Source organism: Neolamprologus brichardi, chromosome 23 (genome assembly GCF_056152115.1).
Source record: "Neolamprologus brichardi isolate AB-2024 chromosome 23, ASM5615211v1, whole genome shotgun sequence".
NCBI classification, from domain to species: Eukaryota; Metazoa; Chordata; class Actinopteri; order Cichliformes; family Cichlidae; genus Neolamprologus; species Neolamprologus brichardi.
Genome location: NC_142125.1, coordinates 8,934,476 through 8,959,151, shown reverse-complemented (window position 1 = coordinate 8,959,151; position 24,676 = coordinate 8,934,476). Strand labels below are relative to the sequence as shown.

At 38.0% G+C, this 24,676-nt stretch overlaps 2 protein-coding genes across 6 annotated transcripts in view; one reads left to right on the top strand and one right to left on the bottom strand.

Annotated features, from left to right (window-relative positions):
- palld (palladin, cytoskeletal associated protein) overlaps positions 1 to 9,210 on the bottom strand; it is a 67,265-nt gene extending 58,055 nt beyond the window's left edge. For 4 of the 5 annotated variants that reach the window (XM_087836142.1, XM_087836144.1, XM_087836143.1 and 1 more), the window contains exons 1-2: positions 9,030 to 9,210; positions 6,006 to 6,998 (exon numbers count right to left, since the gene is read on the bottom strand). In XM_087836142.1, the coding sequence (XP_087692268.1) occupies positions 6,006 to 6,997 (992 nt within the window). In that variant the 5' untranslated portion in view covers position 6,998; positions 9,030 to 9,210. Of the gene's footprint in view, positions 1 to 6,005; positions 7,095 to 9,029 lie in introns of those variants that run through there. The other variant, XM_087836141.1, reaches the window with a different exon arrangement.
- A 3,705-nt stretch (positions 9,211 to 12,915) lies between these two features.
- On the top strand, positions 12,916 to 23,975 carry anapc4 (anaphase promoting complex subunit 4). Its single transcript, XM_006790221.3, has 27 exons — positions 12,916 to 13,177; positions 14,591 to 14,706; positions 14,809 to 14,914; positions 14,996 to 15,128; positions 15,215 to 15,289; positions 15,377 to 15,403; positions 15,499 to 15,543; positions 15,633 to 15,717; positions 16,766 to 16,873; positions 16,967 to 17,202; positions 17,359 to 17,401; positions 20,026 to 20,102; positions 20,191 to 20,291; positions 20,378 to 20,429; positions 20,520 to 20,575; positions 20,700 to 20,746; positions 20,977 to 21,033; positions 21,113 to 21,169; positions 21,293 to 21,386; positions 21,515 to 21,612; positions 21,717 to 21,778; positions 21,861 to 21,899; positions 22,000 to 22,101; positions 22,179 to 22,256; positions 22,377 to 22,544; positions 23,284 to 23,407; positions 23,609 to 23,975. The coding sequence occupies exons 2-27, from the start codon at positions 14,599 to 14,601 to the stop codon at positions 23,852 to 23,854; spliced, it is 2,424 nt and encodes an 807-aa protein (XP_006790284.1). The 5' UTR covers positions 12,916 to 13,177; positions 14,591 to 14,598; the 3' UTR covers positions 23,855 to 23,975.
- Positions 23,976 to 24,676: the final 701 nt, after the last annotated feature.

Genomic DNA, 24,676 nt, shown 5'->3' with positions numbered 1-24,676 from the left:
TAAAAACACCTGCTTAGATGCTGAGAAACTTAAAAACAACAACCATTGTGCAAATTCTTATGGAATTAACTGTGTATTAAAAACACATGTTACAAGCAAGACAGACCTGGTATGTGTCCATGACTCAAGCAAGCATCTATAACTGGATTAAAAAGATATCTGTGAATTTCACGACCATTTGTCACAAGCAGTCGATGTCAGGAGCCTCCTAAACTCAGAAAAAAGTCTCACCTTGTTGTGTGAAATCTCACACTCTGTCTCTAAGCCAGTTGAGGGCCAGAGGTACCGTCTAAGCGTGACTACTGCTGACGTCCATCAGAATTGTTTTACTTCTGTTATTTCAACAAGTTCATGTACATAATCTGTATTAGCCCAGATTTGAAAATGGAAGAATTAGTGGAAAAAGGTGTGTATATAGTCTTCTATGTCTGTGATATAGATTACACGAAAGCTGCTTTGTCTATTTATGGTTGCAACACAAAACTCTCTGGCAGTCTGCACTGGACAAGCTCAAATGTTCTTGGGTCTTGAATACATCTTTGCACACATATAACACATAGTCACGAACACAGTTCAGTTGTCAGTATGGTGAGAACAGAATAATACGTCAAACTGACGATCTCACATCAACTTGCAAGATCTCCATTCAGAAAAGGTAAAGTCCCAGCTTCTTAAATGTTTTCATGTTTCAGGAATGTTGCCGTAAAATAGTTCCCGTATCGTATAAAGTTAGAGACTTACAGCCACTCCAGGTTCTCTCATTATTTGGAGTTTAAATATGAATGACATCATGCTCTCCAAATGTTTTCTTAAAAAAGCGCAGGTATAAAAATACCAGTGCTTTTCCCTTTCCACTCCTCCTGCAGAGATCAAATGAGTCCACCAGGGAGAATTTAAAGTTATGGCTTTCCAGAAACAGGCCAAACAGTCAGCATTACAGCGGGACTACGTCATGAGTCAGCAGTGGGTCACCTGCTATGACCTCATTGCCAAGTCTGTTCCACAAAACATGGGAGGAAGGGCTACTGTAGCTGTTTGCTGGTATGATAACTACTTCTACAAGAAGTAGCTGGTATCCCAGCCTTGAATCTTTCATGTATGTCTGCCAGAAAGTGTAAGAAATTCAGTATCAAATGGAAAAAACAACAGCCGTGAAACCAAATCCAGAAGTTTAGCTAAAAACAAACCAGACTCACTTTAATAATGACAAATGATGATGACCACCTTTTTCTTAACATGTAATAGTGCAGTCATTCTCCCGTTTTGTCACAAATGGTAAATTTAAATACCTGGGGGTGAGGGGACAAAAGACAAACTGTGGAAGAGAGATTAATAATGCCAGAGTTAAATAATAAAGTAACTTTTTGTACCTCTACTTCTACGGTTACAGAGTTTGCAAATTTAAGTAACCAAAATATATTGAGGATGACACAGGAAACACAAGCATGTCAAACATCACAAATCCAAAACCAGTAATTTATATTTTAACACAGCTCACATATAACCTGACAGTGCAAACAAACCACCATTAATAAAAAGAAAAATAACTACAATGAAAAATACTTTGCGGAATATTTTTTTTTAATGTGAAAAGGTAACAGGAAGTAGAAAGAAGGCAACACCTCGTGTTTGTCAATTTTGGCTGTGGGAGAATATACATTTTTTTATCAAGCGGTTTGGTTTCTGAACTGGACTGAAACATGGCTGTTTAAAAAGCAACTATCACAAAGATTGACTGAATTACAATTCTATATGACTGAAAATAAAAAATAAAGCGACACATAGTAGGTCAACTTTCATAAAAAGCTTTTGTGAGTATTTGGCCTTTTATGCCTTGACAACAAATTCCACCATCATTCAATAAAGTTTTGCCTCTCCTTGACGTTGGAGTCTCTTCTTGATGCTGCCTAGTGTAGATGTCTTAGCCAAATTCTTCCACAGCCTCTCAGCTTCCAAAAGTTTCCCCTGCGGTTTTGTGTATTTGGCTGAAACCAAGACGCCAAGGCTGGTCTCTACCCTCACATCTCTCCTCATTCAGCTCCAAGTGAAGTTTTGAAGTGCCTTGTTTGCACAGCATGCAGTTAGAGTAATGACATGAAAGAGCAACAAGGCACGACACAATGGGAGATGGATTTTCTCTGTCACTTTTATAGTACACTGAAACAGCGAGACATCAGTCAGCAGCCACCTGCGGCGTGTTGGATGTTTCACACAATGAGACCTCACACTATCAATTTAGTGTTGAAATGCTCTCTTTAATAACACACAGGGGGCTTGGACAGACTGAATACATTGCCTAATTCTTCATGCCAAGAGCCAATCTTAACCCCCCCAAAACAGAGACTTGAACAAGCCAAAATGACCTCACACAGAAAAAATGTGCAGGTTCGCATGGATATAGCTAACATGCACACAAATACTAGAAATGCATCATTAAAAGCTGGGCATTACATAAAACACTGTGAGTGAGGAGACTGAGGGCATGCTGAAGAATACCAGGCACTCAGCACCGTAAGATCCTCTGACCGAGACGAATTGTGGTTGACCACAAAAGACCGCGCCCAGAAACCAGGAATGCCTTCCAAAAATGCTGGCATCAGCACATCCAGCACCAACTCATTAGCCTGAGAGAACGCGGAGGTGAAGAGGTGCATCACCTGCTCGAATTGGCAATTGCATCAAAGGCGCTGCCTGTGGGAAATAAACACTTAATAGAAACGAGGCATTTGAATTCAACCTTTCAGGAATCTTTTTTTTTTAAACCTGTGCAACTATGCAACAGTAACCAAACATCAAAGAAATGCCTTGAAATACATTAAAAAAATCATAGGTTTCATCAAAAAACCTTTTCCTTTTTACTCTTTAACTCAGACGAGCAACAGTCTTTAGATGCCATATAGTTCCATATGTTCATCACATATAACTAGACTTGCAGCACAAAAATCTTTGTCTTTGCAATTTCACCTTTTAAGCAGCCGCTTAAATATCTTTCACACTTACAGATGAAGCTGCATGTCTGTTTTGAATGGTAAACAACTTGCTGCCATCTAGTGTTCACATTCAGTATCCAACACAGGAAGTGATAGCCCTTGTGCATAGATTATACTGACTGCTTCTCACTTCAAGAGCAAAAAATCAGTAAGAAAACCTGCTGCTAGGATCTGCACTCACCTGCAGAATTTTCCAACTTATTGCGTCACAACAACAACAACTCAGTTTGTTTTCTACGGCACAAATATCATAATCTTTCTGTAATGTTACAGTGGAAAGGTAAGAGTGAAATAAGTCTGTTGTTTTCCACTCTTCTCAGCTTTATGTTTGTTGTATTTGTTATATAATGGAGCTACCGCCGGTGTGTCTGGACTCTCCGGTTTCCCTACACACTACCTTCATATTTCCCAAAAAGGTGTTAGGAGATGTAGAGTCTGGTGACTGAAAATGCCCAGTCATTGCATTGCCTGCATTCCAGTGCCTGGCTCATGACTATTTATACAGCCGCAGAGGAGGCCCCCCATATCCTACTGGGGAGATTCATATCTTGAGCATGGGGCTTTATAGCTTCTTGTTACACAAACACCTCAAATGAAATTACATACTCAAAAATCCCTTTAAGTTGACCTGTTATGTGTTCACTTATTTGGTATAATAAATATGCTGTTATAATACAGGATGCTCATATCAAACATGGAAAAGAGTTTGAAATAATAAGGTCAGTGTATATTTATGACAGTTTTTTTCTACTCTCTGATTTGTATGATGTCAGAGGGGATATCCATAATTTGGTCATCTCAGGCACATATTCAACCATCTGTTTATGAGATGCAGTCAGTTAGAAGAAAGATGACTTAAAGGACGACAGGATAAAACAGCTTGTTTCAAACTGTTAATAAATTTTTTTAAGATACAGATAAGGAAAGATAAGGCTGGAAATAACTTAAGCGGAACCACAATTGGCTCTTTTGGATCAGGGATGTCAAGCGTGTAGCCCAGGGGCCACAACTGGCCTACTGGATGGCTTTACAAAAAATAAAGCCATCATATTTACAAAATATGAGAGGCGAATGATTCATACTATATCAAATATGATGCTATTCCTGTTGCAGACGGATGGTATTTCTAGACGACAAGTTGTTTGGATAATAAAGAAGTAGAATATTATTGATATTTCATTCCACTTTAGATCATAACACCTTTTTTATCCTTTTGTAGATCCAGTCTGATCCATTCATTTTAATGCTACATATAATGAGAACATCTGAATGTGGGAAACAGGCACTGTTGAAATACTTATTTTTCTTAACTATTTGTTTCGTAAATGGATGATTCATTAAATACGGACAATGTTTTTGCCCATTTGACCCAATAATGATCAAATATAAGTCTGACAACCCTGCTTAAATTTTTTGTCATTAAGTGAAGTTGAAGTACAGTAATGCACAAGACATCCAGATTTTCAAGCTTCGTGTAACCTTTGATAGCTTAATATAAGCAATAGAATGATTAAAAGAAGCACTTTGTGAAGTAAAAAATGTTTCTATCCAGTAGGTTAACAGAATCTTGAAGAAACTGTTCTAAAAATGTAAGTTTAATAGTTCAAATGTGAGAAAAGAAAGAAGAAGCTAAAGAATTAGAAGGATGTTGACGTTTCAAACAGACTGAAACTTTAATTACTTCAGGTATGTCTCTGTAGTAAACAGCAAATGTGTGGACTGAGATGTGAGAATGACTTATCCAGAAACAAGAGAGGAGTGTATTTTTAGTTTTCTAATGAACTGGTAACCAGGGGCCAGTGGGGCCGTCCTCTCAAGAGCAATAACGGTTCATCCAGGCGTAAATTAGCAGCGTCCCTGCTTCATCTGGCACAGGTACCAAAGGACAAATGTGCTTACACAGAGTGGAAGTCCCCCCTGCTTGTCAACACATCGGCAACTCGCACCCCTCGCTCACCTTATCTGTAACAGCCAGGCCAGTGAGGCTGGATCCTGACAGTTGGTCTGTTGAGCATCACTGACACTGTGATTTAGACGACAGTTATATAGAGGTCAGTGCATTCTTGAAACATACTGATTTAACATCTTGGGGTCAAACTATCCTTAAAGGGTTATTTTAACCAAATTACAAAGGGCATGTTTGTTATACTTGGTGCTACTGATTCAGTGGTTTGTTTCATTTTGAGTTCTTGTTCTCTGAGATTTCTACTTTTAAGATAATGAAATACAGATGATTAATCCTTTTCTTTACACTCTGCAGCAGCTGCAGCAGAGTAGCAACACAGCTAAGCTAAAGCAGGGTGTGTGTGTGTGTGTGTGTGTGTGTGTGGGGGGGGGGGGGGGGATTCGTTTTGAGAATATTAGAAGATATACTGAGATAAGAATTTTTTAATCCCGTTAATTGTTTTGGCATCAGCCCCCAAAAAATCCAGTATCAGTCAGTTTGCTATGTAATTATATAGTACAGCAAATTAAACCAAGAAAACATGATGTTTGTGTAAGTGACCAGGTAAGTACCAAGGCAGTACACAGACTTCATACAACTGTTTTTACAAGGTAACACCTCGAGGTTATAAAATATCCAGAAAAACAAACCAGCTTTAATTCTGCTGGGTTTTCTACAGCTAAGGACAACTTCTAGTTTCTTTAGTCTCACCAGCCAACTTTAAAGGAATAGACTTAGAATACAAATTATTGTCAACCGCAAGCAACTAAAAAATAAGACAGTTCTTTTGAATCCTTGTCCTTATTCAGAAGTGCCTCAGTCCTTATTCAGTTAATGGGTAGTCAATACAACCAAAATCTACTTTTAAAAAGAGAGCTGGCTTAATAAATCTTAGTCTAATAGACACAAGTGGATCTTTTCTTCATGGCAAACTAAACTTAAAAATCTATGAATTAAAAATCTCCATAAAATTAGGGAACCAAATACAATAGTTATATTCTATAATAACAGATAGCAGGTACCCTTCATATGCAACCTGCACAATAAAATCCAAACACATCCAAACCTACCTGACCAACGGCAGGGGATTTCCTCTGACTCTGCACTCCAGACGAATGGGCCTCCCTTCTGCCACCTCCTGACTCTTCAGCTTCTGAAGAAAGCGAGGAGGTGACAGGGGTCCGTATGCTGTTGGAGCTTCAGAGTTTTGGTACCTTGAAGAAGCTGCCACTCCTGCTGGGACACCAGGCTGAGTCCCCGTGTCTGATTGCCTGTACTGTGCTTCCTCTTGTTGCCCAGGAGATAAAGAAGGACCAGAGGCTGATCCCTGAGGGACCGGCCGCTGGCTTCTTGGAGTCAGATAACCACTATCAGGAGAGGAGGAATCCTCCTCCATCCTTGCCTCTGAATGAGCAGGACCTTTAAAGATGGATGAGAGCTCCTCGATAAATGTGGCGGCTCTGCTGCAGAACTCCGTGGCTGAAGCCACTCGATCATTCAGCTCCAGGCTTTCATGAACCAGCCTGGGTTTATCCTGCTTATATACTGGTTGGATCGGTTTGTGACGTACAGCCTTCTCAACACAGGATGGAGCCTCACTGGACACATGTACAGGCTTACTGAGGGGGGCATTCTGGCTGGAGGAAACATTAACTGCTGCATTATCATCTGGGTTGGGGAATTTGGTCTGATGCTGCAGGTTTGGGCTTGAAGTGAGGTTTTCACTAGTTTGTGAGGGCACAGAAAGGGAGGGGACAGATTGGAGAGCCTGCTCCACTTCTGTTGGATTAGAGGGACCTGGATCTTCAGATTCGCATGTATCATTAAAGGCCTCCCGGGCCAGGTCCAGGCTACGATTAATCTCTTCAGCACTTAAGAAGGCGGTAAGATCCGGAAAGTCTCCATCTCCAGAATCCAGTTCTGTCACTGAGTCCAGGTAGAGTTCCCCATCAGAGGATGCCTCAGAAAATATGCCCCCATCACCCTCCAAAGTCGCGCCTGGTGGCGGGTCCTTTAGCAGCAGTGAGATGGGGAGTGGCTGATTCCAACTCCCGTCCTGCATCCTGAAATACACAGCAAATGTCATAACCAGCCATTTATATATGTTTACACAGCAGACAGTGCAGTTTGTAATCATCTGTAAAAAAAAAAAGAAAAAAAAAGAGGAAATGACAAGCTCACAGAAGAGAAGACAGCTTAGAAAATAGACTTTACTATGCTGTATCATTTGCTCACGCAGACATAGCAGGCAGCATGAGTCAAGCTTGTGTTGTTTGGACACAGTTGGTGGGTATTAGCAAAGGCCTTTACTGAAGTCATAGTGAGCATGACTGGCATTTTTCACTCACGCCGCTCCTGTCAGGACATTTTATCCTGGGCCCCTGTTCTGTGTTATACTTTCCTCACACATGTTCCTTTGCCCCTCCACACAAACTGCGATTGTCTTACATCTGTTAGGGCTGAAATACCTTTTTTATTTGTTTTAAAACTTGTTCATATAATAGATATAAATACTAATATGAATACGCTTTTTATGAACACCAAGAGCTCATAAACCAGAAAAATGTCGGTGAATTTAAAAAGAATTTTTGTGGATACACTGATTCTTTCGACATTGATGTAAACATTGTTTGGGAGTTTAAGTAACAGTAGCATCAGTCCAATGATGGTATGCCAAAGAGCGATCAATAACATCCATGCATTTCCTGCTTATCCAGGAGTTGTGGGAATATTGGAGCCTATCCCAGCTGTCATGAGGTGAAAGTTGACAAATTCGTAAAATTGAGAGCTCATTCATATCCACGTCTATGACCAATTCAGAACCACCAATTAACCCGATAAGCATATTTTTGCAATGTAAAAGGAAACCTAAAAAATATGCACAGGTGCAGGTACGATATGCAAACACCACAATGAAAGGTCGCAAAGTTCCACTAAGTTCAAACCATCACCCTTCTTACTGTGAGGTGACATTTCTACACATGCCACTACCATATTGCCATCATATGCTAAAACTACGAATGGATTAATGAAGGTGTTGATGTTAAAAATCTAATTTGCTAGAATGTCAGTTAAACAGAATTGTAGAGCATTTTTATCCACTGACCCTCACCCCATCCCATATTATGATGATTTGTGGAATAGAAAAAGAAAAACAAAGGCTATCACATGAGACCATGTGATAGCCTTTGTAACTTTAGCTTCATATTATGCTTGTAAGAAGGTAAATTGCATACAAATTACTGTAAATACAGTCTATTTGTCGCCAGTCTACTCCAACTTCTCCATATTGTGCCAGAACACATGAATTTTTCATATGATGCTTCTTTACATGTGAGTTCGCTCTAGTCAAAACTGGAGCTTACTGGCGTCTATTCATGTGAATGGACAATGGATCACTTTCACATGTAGTTTAAAAGAGGAGTGCTGCTTCAGCTCTGATCTCTATGGCGACATCAAACCTAGATGTATGTATGCATATTGTAAAACTGTTGATGTAGTTACATAAGACGCTGTGTAACACTCAGGGCCTCATGGCGTCCTGAAGACCAGCTGTTGTTATTTTTAATCCCCTGGGCCATGTTTCACAGCAACACTGCAACCCCACACACCCCAAGCACAGGGGAGAGGTTGCTACCTTTAACCACACACAGGTATAGCTGCACTTGCGCAAAATACACTTATGGCGAAGGACTAAACCTGGACAGTGTCCCAAAGGCAACAACAACAGCAGCGCAGTGATAATTAAATATGAATAAACACTGGGTTTAGATGACAAATGTTAATAACTGCCATTGCTGCCCAAGTTACTGCTTCCTCCTTATCTTTTCTAGGGTTCATGTTTTACATTATTTTACAATCTCACAATGGTATAAATAACAGAACAAATTCTTCAGAGTGAAAGGGAATCAAAACGCTTTTAAAAACATGTCAGAGGGGATACTGTATACATGATGCTTGAATCTGACTGAGAGACTATATTTAAAAACAGCTGTACTGTTACTGTCACTGTCAGATTAAATGAGTTCAGTCACACACTTGATAAACAATAAAGAAACATAAACATAAAGCACCGAAAACAGAAGAAACCATACCTTCGGGTGTTCTGTTCGTCCTCTGTTTGCTCTCTCCTGGTTTTGTGGGTCCAGGTTTGTCTTGTTTAAGTAAGAATGAGTCGAAAAAGAAGCTTCTCTTTCCAGAAGAGCAGCCTTATTGGTCAGGCAGGCAGCAGGATCTCTCGGGTTCAGGGTCCAATAGCGTACTGCCTCTGCAGTGGCCTGCTGTCCCATCTGTCCCGGTCCCTAACTGCTCACTGTGTGGGGCTATATTTGGCCCCTGGCTCAAGTTTCACAGCCAGAATACTGGCACGAAGAGATAGTGTTGAGGTAGTCCAGGGGAACAGGAGGCGGCGGTGACATTTTTATACTGAACCAGTATTTGTTAATTAAAAACTGTAAAGCCATGCTGTTATAATACTTCAGATTGCACACCTGCAGTGTACTCCTATAAGCCCTTACCAGTAGGTTTACAACATCAACTAATCTGTGTCAAGTCAAGATAAATAATATGCATCCTGCAGAGTATGTCATTCTCTATCTAGTAGAGCCATCTGACACTAAAGTGACTTGTTAGTGTTGCCTCTATGCCCACCTGAGCTGACCCACTGACCCCAGACCCTCCGCTAGCTGGTTTGCCTAGAGGCATGGCATCCTACAATGGTCCTCGGATCAACGCTTGGGTCGAGCTCAGGGTTCAGCTTCAGTTTAGTCAAGGTCAGTACTGTAGACATAGCAGTAAAGGTCTAAATGCAAGTGATTGCTCCAACATTCATAATTTAATTCCTTACATTTTAAGGGCATCCGAGAAAGATGGTAACTGCTTGTCACAGGGCTGATAGCCTCTACGGCAATGCCACTGTACATTTGACACAAGATACTGTGTCAAATGCTACAGGGTGGAGGTAAACAACATATAAGCAGATGTTGTTGCTTTTGATATATATATATATATATATATATATATATATATATATATATATATATTGTTCAAAAGCAGGATGCACAGAAATATAAAACAGGAAACAACTGCGACCAACTACCTGCGTCAAAGAAAATAAGCAACATGAAATAAAGAGCAGCAACATTCTTACTCCTAATTTGATTAAACAAAAGAAAAACACTGAGTGGTGTTTGTGGGGTGCATCTAATTGTGTGTTTACACCTAGCCAAACCACTGGCACTAATCATTACTTCAAAAACACAATTAACTTCACCTAGTATCTGCTTGCAACCTTGCAAGGTCCTGTTGCACACTATTAACCTGCGCCCATGCATATGGGTAGTAATAGTAAAATTGCAGTTATTAATTTATAGCGACTAGTGATCATTTTGTGCTTTACTGTAATTTTACACAAAGGCACCTTTTAAAAATGTATTCAATTACGTATAGGAAATACGCTATTTATATCCTGGTTCATTCACCAGCTGCTTTGGATGTTATCAGTACATTCAAAGAACTTTATTAACAGTAATCAGCTCCACAGATATTAGCCAGTACACTTGGAAATGAACACGGGCATTTGTATAGTGCTTTTCTCAAAAACTCAAGGTTCTATTTATCTCATACACAAACCCACTCTTACTGTGTGTGTGAGTGTAGAGTATAGATATGTGGAGATCCATAATTAGCCCTAAAAGGTATATATGTGTCAACTGTGCCTTTAGAGAGACAAAAACGGAAAGGCCAGTACAGTGGGGTAGAAAGACGCAGACAGTGAAGGACCATGCAGCCTCACTTGATCTATTTATGGGCCACTATCACATTTTGTGCTCTCAGAGCTATTCTGGTTCTTCATCAATCCACTGATTACAGTCAGGAGTAGGTGATAAGTCTGGAAGGAATTTCTTCTATAATAACTATCGAGTCTGCACGCACAGACACACCAGCTAATGAGTAATCTTACATTCAACTTGCTTGTCATCCTACCCCACTTAGCAATAACTTTGTAAGGTATCATTTAAAAATAACTACATTATTTAGCAATGACTTCTATGCATTACAGTTTGTGGTCTACTGTATGTAAGAATAGCCATGGAACATTTCCAGGAATCCTTTATAGGCTACCATGTGTGCAAAAGGTCTTCCATCATAAATTATATTTACAGTGTTTTGGTAGGTAAATGGTCAGACATAGACATCATTTGCTAATGCTTAGAAATATCAACACATCTATGTATAATTATGTAATGTCTAATTTTGTATAACATTAAGCCACTGGGGTAGGATTAATTTTTAAAGGGCTTCTAACAGCTAAAAACAACTTACAAAAGTACCTGTCTAATACAAAACAGCAATCCAGGAACACACAAGGAGTTTGAAAGCACACAGGGCCAAACAGGGACAGACGGACTGACAAGACAATACAGGGCTCACTCAACACATGTAAAACTAATGAGGTCAAGGCAGACAATCAAAGAAAACAAAAACCTTGGTTGGCTGGAATGTCAGAAAAAAGGTAGGGAAGAAAACTAAGAATACGACAAAACAGATGGAGACAAAGCCAAGGAAGTACATGAGACACTAGGAATAAAAGAAAGGATATTAAAAAACTCAGGGGCCAAAACTCAAACATGTGAAAGGAAACCAGAACTACTACACACATGAATCCAAAAGATTAATGCAACAGAGAATTAAAAGGTTGTTCTTTTGACACAAAATAATGAAAATGTTTCCCATAAGTAAACCAGATATACACCCAGTAGGTCAAAAGCACCTGAGTTATTTATTACAGCTGAAGTGTTTCTACTGGTTCTACTGCTGCACAAAAACAGACATGTTAAAACGTGCATAAATGAATGTGCACAACACAAAACAGTTTCTTTGCACTGGATTCCTGAAGATTAAGAATGGCTAAAACTCTTCAGTGTCAATTTAAAATGGCTTTGCACATCTGTCTGCTTTTTTAAGTGCTAAAAACTGTTTACTTCAGTCTTCAGTTGTTTTTAGACTCATTAAATTCAATCATTAAACAATACAGACATAAAACTTACAAGTCTCTGCTTTTTTTAGTTGGTGTATAACAATACAGAAAGAGCCATGTGTTGCATATAACAATGACAATGACAATTGTATTTATATAGCACATTTCATTACATGAAAAGTCAACATGCTTAAAATAGAAAATGAAAAAATATTAATAACTATGTAGGTTTACAGTGCCCTAAGGCAGTGAAAACAGCAAAGCAGTACAAAACAAAATGTAAAAAAAAGAAAAGAAGAAGAAGTAAAAAACAAACAAACTTATAAATTGTAGGACTGTGTGAATAGAAAGGTTTTTACTGTGTTTTTGAATGTGCATACAAATGTAATTGGTCTCAAATCAGCAGGTAGCTTGTTCCAAAGAATATGGCCACAATAACTGGACCTACCTTCAGCATACTTAGATCTGATTCTAAGAACAGTTAAAAAGTATAAATCTAATGACCTGAGAGGTAAAAAAAAAAAAAAAAAAAAAAAAAAAAAATTGCATTGCAATAATCTAACCTACCTGATGTGAACACATGGACCAATTTCTCAGACTCAGCTTGTGATGGGAATTTTCTAACCTTAGATATATTTTTAGTTAAGGTAACCTTATTGATGTTAATATCAAAACTGAGATCATTGTCCAAAATTATGCCAAGGTTCCTGACTTGCTCACTGTGTTTCAGAGAAACTGATGACAAATAAGAAGAAAGTTTTTGTTTTTGACTTTTTGGACAAACAACACGTATTTGTGTTTGTTCTAAAAACATTTGATAAATCCAGCATTCAATGTAATCGATGCAGCTCATTAGTTTGTACAAACATTTTAAATCATCAGAGGAGATAAATGAGAAGTACAACTTTGTGCCATCTGCACTTTTCCAGTTGTCATTTCAAGTTTCATTAAATTGCGTTTCTCTCTTAGTAAACTTGTCCCTTGCTTTCCGCCGTCGCTCCGCAATGATTGGTTAAAAGAAAAAAAATGGCGGCGTCCGCGTAGTTGTAAAAACATCGCGAAGCCGCATTAAAATTAAAATTTCGGTGGCGCAAGACAATTTGGAACTCACTGTGGCATATTATGGTTATCATATTCCCCCGCTTGTAATGTCCTAAATCATAAAAGATATGACCCATGGCCTTCTTTCTGCATTAGCTTGCTAGCAAAACCGCTAGCATAATATCAGTGAAACAGAAAGATCTCATCTGTCAGCTTTAAACGGTAAGTGAAGCTTCAGTTTAGTTTAGATTTAGGTTGTGGATTAGGTTTAGATATTTTATTTATTTTTATTTTTTAATGCTTGGCTGTTTTTAACAGAGATCATAAGAAGTAACCTCGTGAGGTTCAGAAATCTGTCAGAAAACTATAAAGAAATCTGATTTTTATCAGTCAGTGAATCTGTTTATCTTAATAACTGCACTATAACGGTGTTGTTTAATATGATCTCCATAATCATATTAGAGGTCCACAGATACAGATTTGTGACAACTTAAAGAAAAGTTCTGAATCTTTTGACCCTGTGTTTAAGGGGATCTTTTTTTGGCGTATGAGATCATTTTACGGGCATGGTTTGGCTCCACTTGCCCTCTTTGGCCTGGATGTTAAGCATAACTCCCAAGGAACAGTAGTGACCCACTGGATGCCGTTGCAGTGGGTAAAAAATTGCAGTTATGTCAGAAATTACTGCAGTTTTTCAAAATACTCTGCTTTACCTTTTTTTTCCTTTAGAAAGTTCAAAGTATTTTAAGATTTAGTTTCAGGCTTTTTTTTTTAAATCATAAAGACATTTAATTTTAAATTCAATTCAGTTTTAATTATATAGCGCCAAATCACAACAGCAGTTGCCTCAAGGTACTTTGATATGACACCCCAGTACAAGGGCCAGTTCAGTATTCAACTGAAAGTGGTGTGAGTGTTGTGTAGTGGTTACCACATTTACCTTATTTTAAAGCTCCCTGGTAAGTGAGAGCGTTACATCTGGTGCAAAATCTGCCAAATCAAACTTGTGGATTCATCTTATTTTCAAGGGAGAAAAGGGGGCCACCAAAAGTTAAAAGCTAGTGGTGTGAAGAGGCTAATCTCCCCTGCTACCTTTTCTCAAAGACCTCTAACTGTCTGCTCCCCGAAATACCTGTACAAAAACTTTGGTTCACTGTAGAAACTTTTTCTTTGGACAGGTACAATGAGTATGTTATCTGCAGGTTATATGTTTTATTAAATTTTTTAAATAAACTAAGATACCTGACTTTAGTTTTTCCTTCAACAACACTAATAATACAATTAAGTAGCTAAAAAAAATTGAAGCTGTTAATTAATTAGGTTAATGTACTTTTTGCAAATAACTGATTGATAGTAGTGTCTGATTTGTGAATTGTAATAATATTGTTGATCAGTATCACAGTGAAAAATTTATATTTTTTTCAAGGGAGGTAATGAACATACTATTTGTTTCTGCTGTCCAATAAAGAGTTCGACTTAAGCACAGTAGTGTCATTCTTCAACAAAAGCTCAGCTGATTTTTTTGGCTTTGACACAAATAAAAGAAAAACTGTACAGAGAAAACATTGACGAAACGCTTAACAAAAAGTGTGTTTTTCAAGTTGATACCTGTTATTTTTATTAAAATTTTTTCAGCCAACAAAATGCCTGCCTTCCGGCAAGTAGGAGAGAAGCAACTTCCTAACCCTGTACTGTGTATGGCATGGTCTCCGAAGAGGGATCTGATTGCTCTGGCCAACACAACTGGAGAGGTAATATTAAAACAATTATTCTGAAACACAGCTCAGTATTCTGTGTGTGTGTGTCTGTGTGCTTTTTAATACTTTAAATACTTGGCTTATGTTTTTCCATAGTTGCTGCTTCACCGCTTGGCTGGTTTCCAGCGTGTATGGACCCTACCACCCAGTGAGTATACTGGAAAGGAGATCACAGCGATTGCCTGGAGACCAGATGGCAAAAGTAAGGAGTGACTGTGTGCATCTTTTGCTTTTTTTAGTCATGTGTTTGATGGAATTATGATGTAATATATCCTCTCTTCAGTTTTGGCATTCAGTCTTGGAGACACTAAGCAGGTAGTCCTGTGTGATGTTGAGAAAGCAGAGATCCTCCATGTGTTTCCTATGCAAAGTCCTGTAACTTGCATGCACTGGATGGAGGTGATTGAGGAGAGCAGGTATGCATCGATTGAGGCTCAGGAACCAAGCCAATGGTGTGGAGGGTGTGTAGAATAATGAGTGTGATTGTTTTGATGTGTTTCAGTGCCCTCAGCTCTTTTTACAACTCTGAGGATGAATCCAAACTCTTTCTTCCCAAACTACCAACTCTCCCCAAGAGGTAACTGCAATATTAATGGCACATGCAATTGTAAGAAAACAGCTCCTTGGATGAATTATTAATATTTGTCCAAACTTTTCTTTCCAGCTATAGTACAACTTCAAAGATCTTCAGGTGGGAAAACATTTTAATGAAATGAAGCTGTTATCTAATATGTGATTTGATCATTTCTTGTAGCAGCTGAGTCTATTTTTCTATCTCTTTCACAGTGAGGAAAAATCTGATGAGATACTTAAACTCCTGGGGGAAGTCCGGTAAATAATCAGTACATGAACAAACAGTAGTATCTCAAATGCACTGCGCTTTGTAAATGATTTCACCACCTTATGTTGTTTCCATGCAGGCTGAACATACTTGTTCTGGGAGGAAATGCAAGCTTTGTGGAGCTTTATGCCTATGGCATGTACAGGATTGCCACGCTGGAAGGGGTAAGGCTTTTTTTGCTTGTTTGCTTGTAAATCTACTTTACACTGATGACATTTTCATTAAGTGGCTTTCAAGTGAAGGAAGACCAAAGGACGCTTTTCAAAATGTCTTTTTATTTTGAGTTTAATAAGAATGTTATGATATCAGCAATAATCAGGTATTGTGACAGTCCTAAATGATATAGATGTAGAGCTGTTAATGTTTAGTTAAAGCATGCTAATCTGGTAAAAGCTATAAGTACATCAGATGGAGTTTATTTTTTTGTTCATGATCCAGTTCTGATAAAGTGAGCAGGCCTGTGAGTTGTTTTTGATATTCTGCCTTGCCAAAGAAAATCCAGGGTATGAAGAGAAACTGTAGATCTGAAGGACTGTTACACCCCCTAAATGTAAGCGTATGTTATCGCAGCACCAGCAGCTCATATAATGTAAACATCAGCTGTGTGAGAAACGTAACAAAACAGAAAGAAATGTACTATTAAGCCTATATGCAATGTAGAAAATTGGTTTTATATTTTATTAGCACAAGAGCTCCAAAGTGGTATGGATAGAGGTAAACATCAAATCAAAACCCTGTCTTCCTCACTGGGCAGGTATTAGCCACCAGAATTAACAATTTAACATCAGACTTAATGTCAAAAGCAAACTATTTTAGGACCGCTCCCTTTAAGCCAACTTTCTACTGATTAGTGGACACTCATAAACAGACAGTGTGAACTATGCTCACAGCTCAGAACCAGGGCTTTGTGTCTGGGGTGACCATATTTTGGACATTGCCTCTCTTTGACATCATAAAGAGCCTCAAATAAAAAGAAGATTGTCTGAAATGGACTATTAAAACCATGCTGACCTTATTATTTAAAACTTTGGCCTTATTTAGTATGGGCATCTACCATTATCAGTAGCTATGTGACAGAAAATGAGAGAAAGAATCCTTTATGGTCCACTTTAAATGGTGAAATAATAAATCCCACAAATTACTATCTAAATTGCACAAAAATAATATTGATTAAACTTTTGCTGCTTTTGTTGCCGTAACAACACCCTGCAGGTTTTGGGAACGTGCCGGAGCCTGAGTCTGTCCAGTGATCTTAAGTCTCTGTCTGTCATCACAGAAGTCAGATCTGCTGACGACAACCCAGAGATCTGCTATGTTCAGGTGAGACGGATTGTTTGACTTCGCTTTTCCATTTTCTGACATCCTCTCTGCTTTTACCTAAATTTCTCTTAAACCTATGTCTTCTTCTTCCAGCTGGACACAGGGTTGTTGTCAAATTGCCTGCCTGAGGTCACCAGGATGGCACGCAAGTTCACCCACATCTCCACCCTACTGCAATACCTGCATCTCTCACTTACCTGTATGTGTGAGGCGTGGGAAGACATCCTCATGCAGATGGATCTTCGACTCACTAAGTTTGTGCAGGAAAAGAACACAAGCACTCAAGTTCAAGATGAGTTTCTGGAGCTTCTACTGTGGGGGCAGTCCAGGTGGGATAGGATTAGGTTTTTTTTCTGCTGTTTGGATTTGCAATGTCTAGAGTGTCCTGTAGATGGTAGCAACACATCTTGAGCTGCTAACTCAGCGTGTTGTTCTGCAGCAGTTTGAGGTAAATCATGCCAGACTGCTCTTTTTTTTACTTGCAGCCCTGAACTGCAGGCTCTTCTCATGAACCAGCTGACAGTCAAGGTGAGGCTACAGTCCCTTTTCTTCATGGACTCTTCTGCTAATGTGGCAGCACATGAATGTGTCTTTTCCTATATTAGTTTCTACACCATTCCTATTAGTTAGTAACTTTTTTAGCATTTTAGTAACAAAACTGTGAATGTGTCTCATTATATATACATTAAACGGTCTGAACAACACAAATTTCTGCATTTCAGTTCATATACTGGCATACATAAGTGATACTGGGTAAACTTTCAGTTTACCTCTGTACCTTGCTCCGTCTCAGCTCCAACACTCCTTCAAACAGTTGCTTTTTGCCATAATTTCCCTCTGTGGACTTTGGACATGGAAAACTTTGAAGGAGCCAAACTTAAATACACTTTCAGTTGTGGTCAGAAGTATACAGGGGGATGAATGTCATGGTAATTTTTGACTTTTAATGATTTCTTTGCACTGTTCTTTTTCCAGTGAGGAATGACTGGAAAGCATACGTCTTTAATGGCTTAAAAAAAAAAAAGAAATCGGGTGTAAAAGCTTTAATTTATTTTAGGTTTTCACACAGGGTCAAAATACATACAGACTCACATAGGCACATTCACTTAACTCTTAATAAGTGATGCTGAATATTCTATAATGTATTTTAACTTGAGGTTTATTAACCTCTTCTCAGCTATAACAGGTGATGTTATATCTGCAAAGGATGGCCGATATCATGTTATACCCTGTAGGTATGGCCATATGTATGTCCAGGAAGACAAATTAATACTTTTGGCAGTAAAGTATAAATAAAATAAAATTTTATTTATACAGTGCTAAATCACAGCAGCAGTCTCCTCGACGCGCTTAATATTTTTCTGTATACAATACAGAGAAAACCCCCTATGAGTAAGCACTTGGCGACAGTGGTAAGGAAAAACTCCTGTTTAACAGGAACACTACCTTCCAATTCTTCAGCTTCACCTAAAATCAACAGCTAGACGGTTGAAACTTGGGCAAAGTTGGGAGGTCCAGTAGGACAATGACCCCAAATACACATCAGAATTGGTTTTGAAATGGATAAAGCAGGCTTGGCCTTCCACAAGCTCTGACCTGTGGAAAATCTGTGGACCTGCCAGGAACCCAACTAATTTAAAACGAACTGAACCAATTCTGCCAAGACGAGTTAGAAAGAGGGAAGAAAGTCATTATTCTATCAACACCAGTCCCTTTTTTTCAATTTTCTTCCCCTTTTAATAGTCCTGTGTGTCCTCTTTTTTCTTTATGCACAATTACAGTTCACATAAATCTATTTTGACCAATAATTTTGAAACTTGTCAGTACAAAGTCTTATGGAATCTTTCCATTTCAGAAATATCCTTTTACAATGGCCAGCCACTCCCCAACGACTGGTGTTATCCAGCCTTATCCTTATTGTTTGTGTTACTAGGTTACCAGATTTTCTCATCTGGTCTTGCACAAATTTTCTTTTTGGAGTGAAAAATAATTCTCATCCTCCATAAAAAAAATTCTCTCCACTGAGCAGGTCTGTAGGTGCTGGCACTTTTTTTTACACATATTTAACCAATCTGTTTCCATCATTGTAATATTTGCTTCCATCAGATCTTAATGTATCATAGAATGTGTCTTAAGGGATTGCAAGCTGATTCTTGTTTTTTAAAGTTGTTAAAGATGTATGCCGTGTAATTACTCCACCCTGGAAAAAGAACAGTTCAGAGAAATCATTAAAGTCCTAAATTACCATGACATTCATGCCCATGATAAGTGTGTGAGTGCAAGCATCCCGGGGAACATAATGTTTTTCTTGAGAAGCCTGGGGTATTTGTGTATTGTATGCTATCTTGTTTATCTGTTGCACCTTAAATGTGTCAATTTTGCATAGCCCCTGCAATGAGAAGTGCCATGTTATGTCCTGGTTAAATAAAGATAAATAAACAAATAAACCTAACACACAGACCTACCTAAACTCAGCTTTGCCATACATTTATGGTAAAGACAGTTTAGATTAAACTCTAGTGTTATTTTAGTTTTTTGCATCCAGCTGTTTCTAGAAGTCTTTCTCCTGAGCTTATAACAAAGCTGAAGTGTCACACAGCAGCAGTGTCTATTCAGAAGTGAAAGAATCATGCATTCTTTTACTCATCTGACACAACTCCCATGGCTTAAATAAATAACAAATCATTCCTAACATGGAGACGGGATGTAACAGCAAATAACATTGTGTATATCACTGTCTGAGTCACACTCTAAGCACTATAATAAGCTGCCATGCTGTAGCTCATGTCTAATAAGCAAATTAAGTGTGTATCTGTATAGGCTGTGACATCTGTAATTTTTATAATAACCTACTACTGAAACCCTGACATCATTAGATGTCACTTTCAGTACTCTCACAACTCATAGGATAGGTGTGAGTACTGTGTGCCATTCTCTCAGTGCTGTGAAATTATCCAAATCAAGGCTTCAGGTAAATTATGTAAAAAGGGGCTTTTTGTCCAGTTGGCAGAATACCGTCACTTTAACATATTGATGAAGCCACTAATGTTTTGTCTCCGATGTCTAAAAACGGCTTAAGAAGCATTAGGGTATAAGACTTTGTGAGAAGTTGAAAATGATGGTTTTTTATTTAAAATTAATTTCTATTACAGGGATTGAAGAAGCTTGGACAGTCCATTGAGTCTTCCTATTCCAGCATCCAGAAGCTAGTAATAAGCCACCTGCAGAGGTATTTTGTCTTTTACTTTTCATCATGGCTGCCATACCTTCTGACTGGTTGTCATTTTAAATCTGTCGCTCTCTTTTGCTGGCTGCAGTGGCTCAGAGGCTCTGTTGTATCACCTCAGTGAGGTGAAAGGAATGGCCCTGTGGAAACAAAAGTTTGAGCCCCTCGGCTTGGATGCAGCAGCCATAGAAGGTGCATTTCACGACATGCACAATGATTTAAAACAGTTTTTTTTTTTCAGTAGTCACATGTGTGTATTTTATTTTATTTTATTTTAGGCGCTATCACAGCAGTTGGATCCTTTTCCCTGAAAGCAAATGAACTTCTGCAGTAAGTTCAGGACCGTAATTGAGTAATGTTCATGTTTTTTAGAATTAGTGCTTCTGTTTTCAAGTATAATATAACTTTTTTGCCATTTAGGGTGATTGACAAGAGTATGAAAAACTTTAAGGCCTTTTTCCGTTGGCTGTATGTAGGTAAGAAATAAAAAAAAGAATTGTTGATCTTGAAACATTTAAAATAATTAATGTGCATGTATTGTCTTATTTATAGATTTGAAATTACTGTTTATATGCTCACACACTTTTTGCTTTCCCACAGCAATGCTCAGAATGTGTGAGGAGCATGTGCCACCAGAACTCAATAAGGTGAGCTTTATTTTTTTATTTATTAAATGTTGAAGCAGTTAACATACCAACAACTAGAAACTGACAAACCGTTCCTCCTGTTCTATGTATGGTAATCTACATCCCAGCAAATGAAATGCACAAATTGACATAAGGAAAATAATGTTAGAAATAATGTTATTTTGATTTAAGTGTTCATGGGATTATTTTAACATCCATTATTTATCTAAACATGTTGTTTAACTCCTTAGATGACTCAGAAGGACATTGCCTTTGTTGCTGACTTCTTGTCTGAGCATTTTAGTGAGGTGAGCTCAGCATAATAGCAGAAACATTCTAATAAGTTTAAAGACTTTTTTAACTTTTTAATTTAATGTGGTTTAACAGAATGAGGAACTCTTCGGTCGTAAAGGGAAGTACTTCAACGTAGAACGAGTTGGACAGGTAAATGGTTTTGTAATGTTTATCTTTAGCTGGTCTTTTTTTGTTTATTTGTTTATTTGTTTGTTTTTAATGGAACTCCTGCTTGACCGCATAGTGGTTTGTCTTTCCTAATAACATTTACAGTACCTGAAGGATGAAGATGAGGACCTTGTGTCTCCACCCAACACAAAGGGGAACCAGTGGTTGAAGTTTTTACAGGACAGCACACACCTGAAAGGTGAATTATCACCTTTGTGCGTTTTGGAGTTGGGTTAAATTTTTTGTTTGGCGTGAAACTACTTAGATGTTGATTGTACTCAAAATACCTGTTAGTCACCTGATTAAATGTTTCATTGGTTTATTTAGGGAGCCCTTTGCTGTTTCCTTCATATCCCCAAAAGTCTTTGCACTTTGTCAAGAGGATGATGGAGAATGTGATTGAGGATTGTCTACAGAAACCCGCAGTAAGTTTTGTGCACTGTAGATTTCTGCAGTCATTCAAAATATAAGGCTGGCTGGCAATGCTGTGTCCTCTCTCCTTTTAATTGTTTTGTTTCTTTGTGTGTAGGAAGTAATTGGAAAGTCGGTAAAACAAGCCATCTTTTTGCCCTTGTACAACGTGCCAGAGAGGTATAATCTTATGTGTAAAATCTGTTGTATTTTCAATATAAGCCATACACTGAGACTAAATTTGTATTTACCTGTTTTTTAGCTCCGAAAACACTCCTCGGCTTTTTGAACTTCCATCTTTGTATGTAAAACACAAACATCCTACAGTTTTTGGGGGGTTTTTTTTATCTGTAAAAGCAAGATGGGGTTTTAATTAATGTTATTCATTTGTCAACCTATAGGTGGAATGACAAAAAGGCCAAAATGCATTATGTTGTGTTTTGCATGCCAGAGATTTCACCCCACAAACTCTACCTGTTACGCAGAGGAACTGACCCAAACAGGTACATTTCTGTAATTCAGTAAGTACTTTTTAGATATTTGCTTTTCATTTCTAACCTCATTTTTTATATTTTTGCAGACCTATCCCAAACAGTGTCATGTCGATTAATCTCACCCATCACCTTGACAGTGGGGATGATGGAAATGCTGTAGACCAGTGAGTCACGGTTATGTTGTTACTGTATTAACAGATATAAACGCAAAGAAATGTCTCACCTGGAGAGAGGTGTTTATGCAAGGCCAAAAGATTTTAAGGTGTGTTTTGTTTTTTTGTCAGGTCTCATTATTTTTACAGTTACCTGGATGCTCGTTTTTATGACGATGAAATGCTAACTGTGGTCTTACAAGGATCTGAAGAACTCAACGCCAGGCGTGTCCTTGCTCAAATTCCAATTTCTTCCAGCTTAAGCTGTGAGACAGAATTCAACTGGGAGCCAAACCTGAGGTTTGTGTTTACGAAATGTTTTGATTTATCTTCATTTAATAATTATAAATCTTTTTCTGACATTTAAAAAAAAAAATACAGATACACAGGTACATGACACATACATCATCAACGCAAACACTCTAGGAACACCAGCAAGTCCCATTCAGGTGCAGTCTGTAGGTTGATTACCTTTTTCTTGCATCCCAAATTAGAACTTAAATGGCCCACCTCAAATATAAAACACCCTACTTTTATTTGAAGTAAGGAAAAAGTGGATTTGTAATTTTGTTACTGTTTACTCTACAAAAGTAGTGCCAACATTCCTTTTTGAACATTGCCTGGACATCCTTCCATTGTTTTACTTTTATTAAATTATTTTTTAAATTACATAATTTCACTCACCAAAACTGAAGCACTGAACAGGACATGACAAAAATTGTCCGGTGCTCATAGTTTGATAATCTTGATAATCACATTGCTCTCAAACCATAACTAGTTTTTGCCAATGACATAGCATTGCTGGTAGTCACAACCATGTTTGTTGTGTTTATCTAATTAAACCACCAATTTTAAGGTGCTGAACCTCAAAAGTGTATACATATCACTTATAAACTACTCACATGTTCACAAATTATTAAGTACTATTTTATTAAATCTTTTGGAAGTACTTAAATGTAAATGTAGTTGGTTTATGACATGTTGTAAAGCTAAAACTTTAACTTTAAAGTGCACATCTAACCTTGGCATATATTTACAGGCTAGACCAACAGAGCAGTTCCATCCCATCCCAAGGCCTGGTGTTGGGTAATCAGTGGCGTGAACTGGAAAACATGAAAGCCCAGTTTGTAGCTGTTAATGGAATCCGCAAAGTGGCCTGTGTGGTAAGAATTCACATTATATTTAGTTTATGTGGATTTTGTTTCACGATATCATGAGTCATCTTCACTGCTGTGTTTTTCAGTGATCAGTCTAATGTCGTTTAAGCCATTTTCAGTCTTCTCATGTTTCTCCGGCAGTGGGGGAATTCCAGTGAATGAATATTGTGGACTGTGGCCAAACATTTACTTTTTCTTTCCCGGCAGCTAAGTACCAATCTGAGGCACATACGTGTTTTTGAGATGGATGTGGAAGATGAGGATGAGGAGGGAGCTGACTCACAAAATGCCAGTGCTGATCAGGAAGGACTGGAAGCTACCATGAGCAGCCAGGGACAAGGAGAGGAGGAGAATTTGGAGGCTGAAGGTGGGGCTGGAGAGCAGGAAGAGGGAGAAGGTGTTTTTCAAAAATCTGAGGAGCACCTGGAATCAGAAGAGGCCCTGGATAGCTGAGAAGCTATCTCCAATAAATTAATCTACAGCTTTCTTTTTTTGTTACTTACGTTTTGCTGTTATTGTTGTAGTTTTTCACAACATTTGTAAAACAATAAATAAATGAAGATGTAAAAATAAAGCTACATTCTCATGTTTGTTTTATCTTGACTAGTATTTTTTTTTAATGGGGTCCCACAGCGAACATTATTTAAAAATATTTGGATCCTTTTTATACATAAAGTTCTCAATTATACCTTAATAATAATACTATAAAAGTTTTGTTATCAGATTATCAGAAGATGAAGGCTAGTATTTCATTTTACACTGCTATGTAAAAGTCTTTAACAATCCCTTGTAAAACCTTTTAATTTTTTGATTTTTAGGAATTTACAAATTCAGCAAAAGTTCTGAAGGTCTTTTTCTTTGAATGAAAAAGCAACCAATGTCCAAGCATTTAATCTGTTCCCATTTATTTAGCTGATACTGTGAAAAAGGCAAAAAAAAAAAAAAAAAAAAAAAAAGACAGTTTAACGAGCATAAAATGTAAATTTATCTTGGCATAGTGTGCAGCGTGTCCTTAAAAAAATCTGAGGATACTCCATTATTGGAGGGTAACAGAAGCAGCAGGCCTACAAAGCGATCTACATCTGATCAGCGAGTTAATTTTTTTTCAGAATTATTCGATTTTTGAACTCTGTATCCCAGTAGTTATAAATGTATAAGACTGTACTCTGGCGGCTAATTGTAAATATGTAGTAAATCACAAATAAACATTCAAAATCCTGCGTTTAGGAGTTCATTCATATGTTACAATGTGGTTTCTGTAGCCAAATTTTCGAT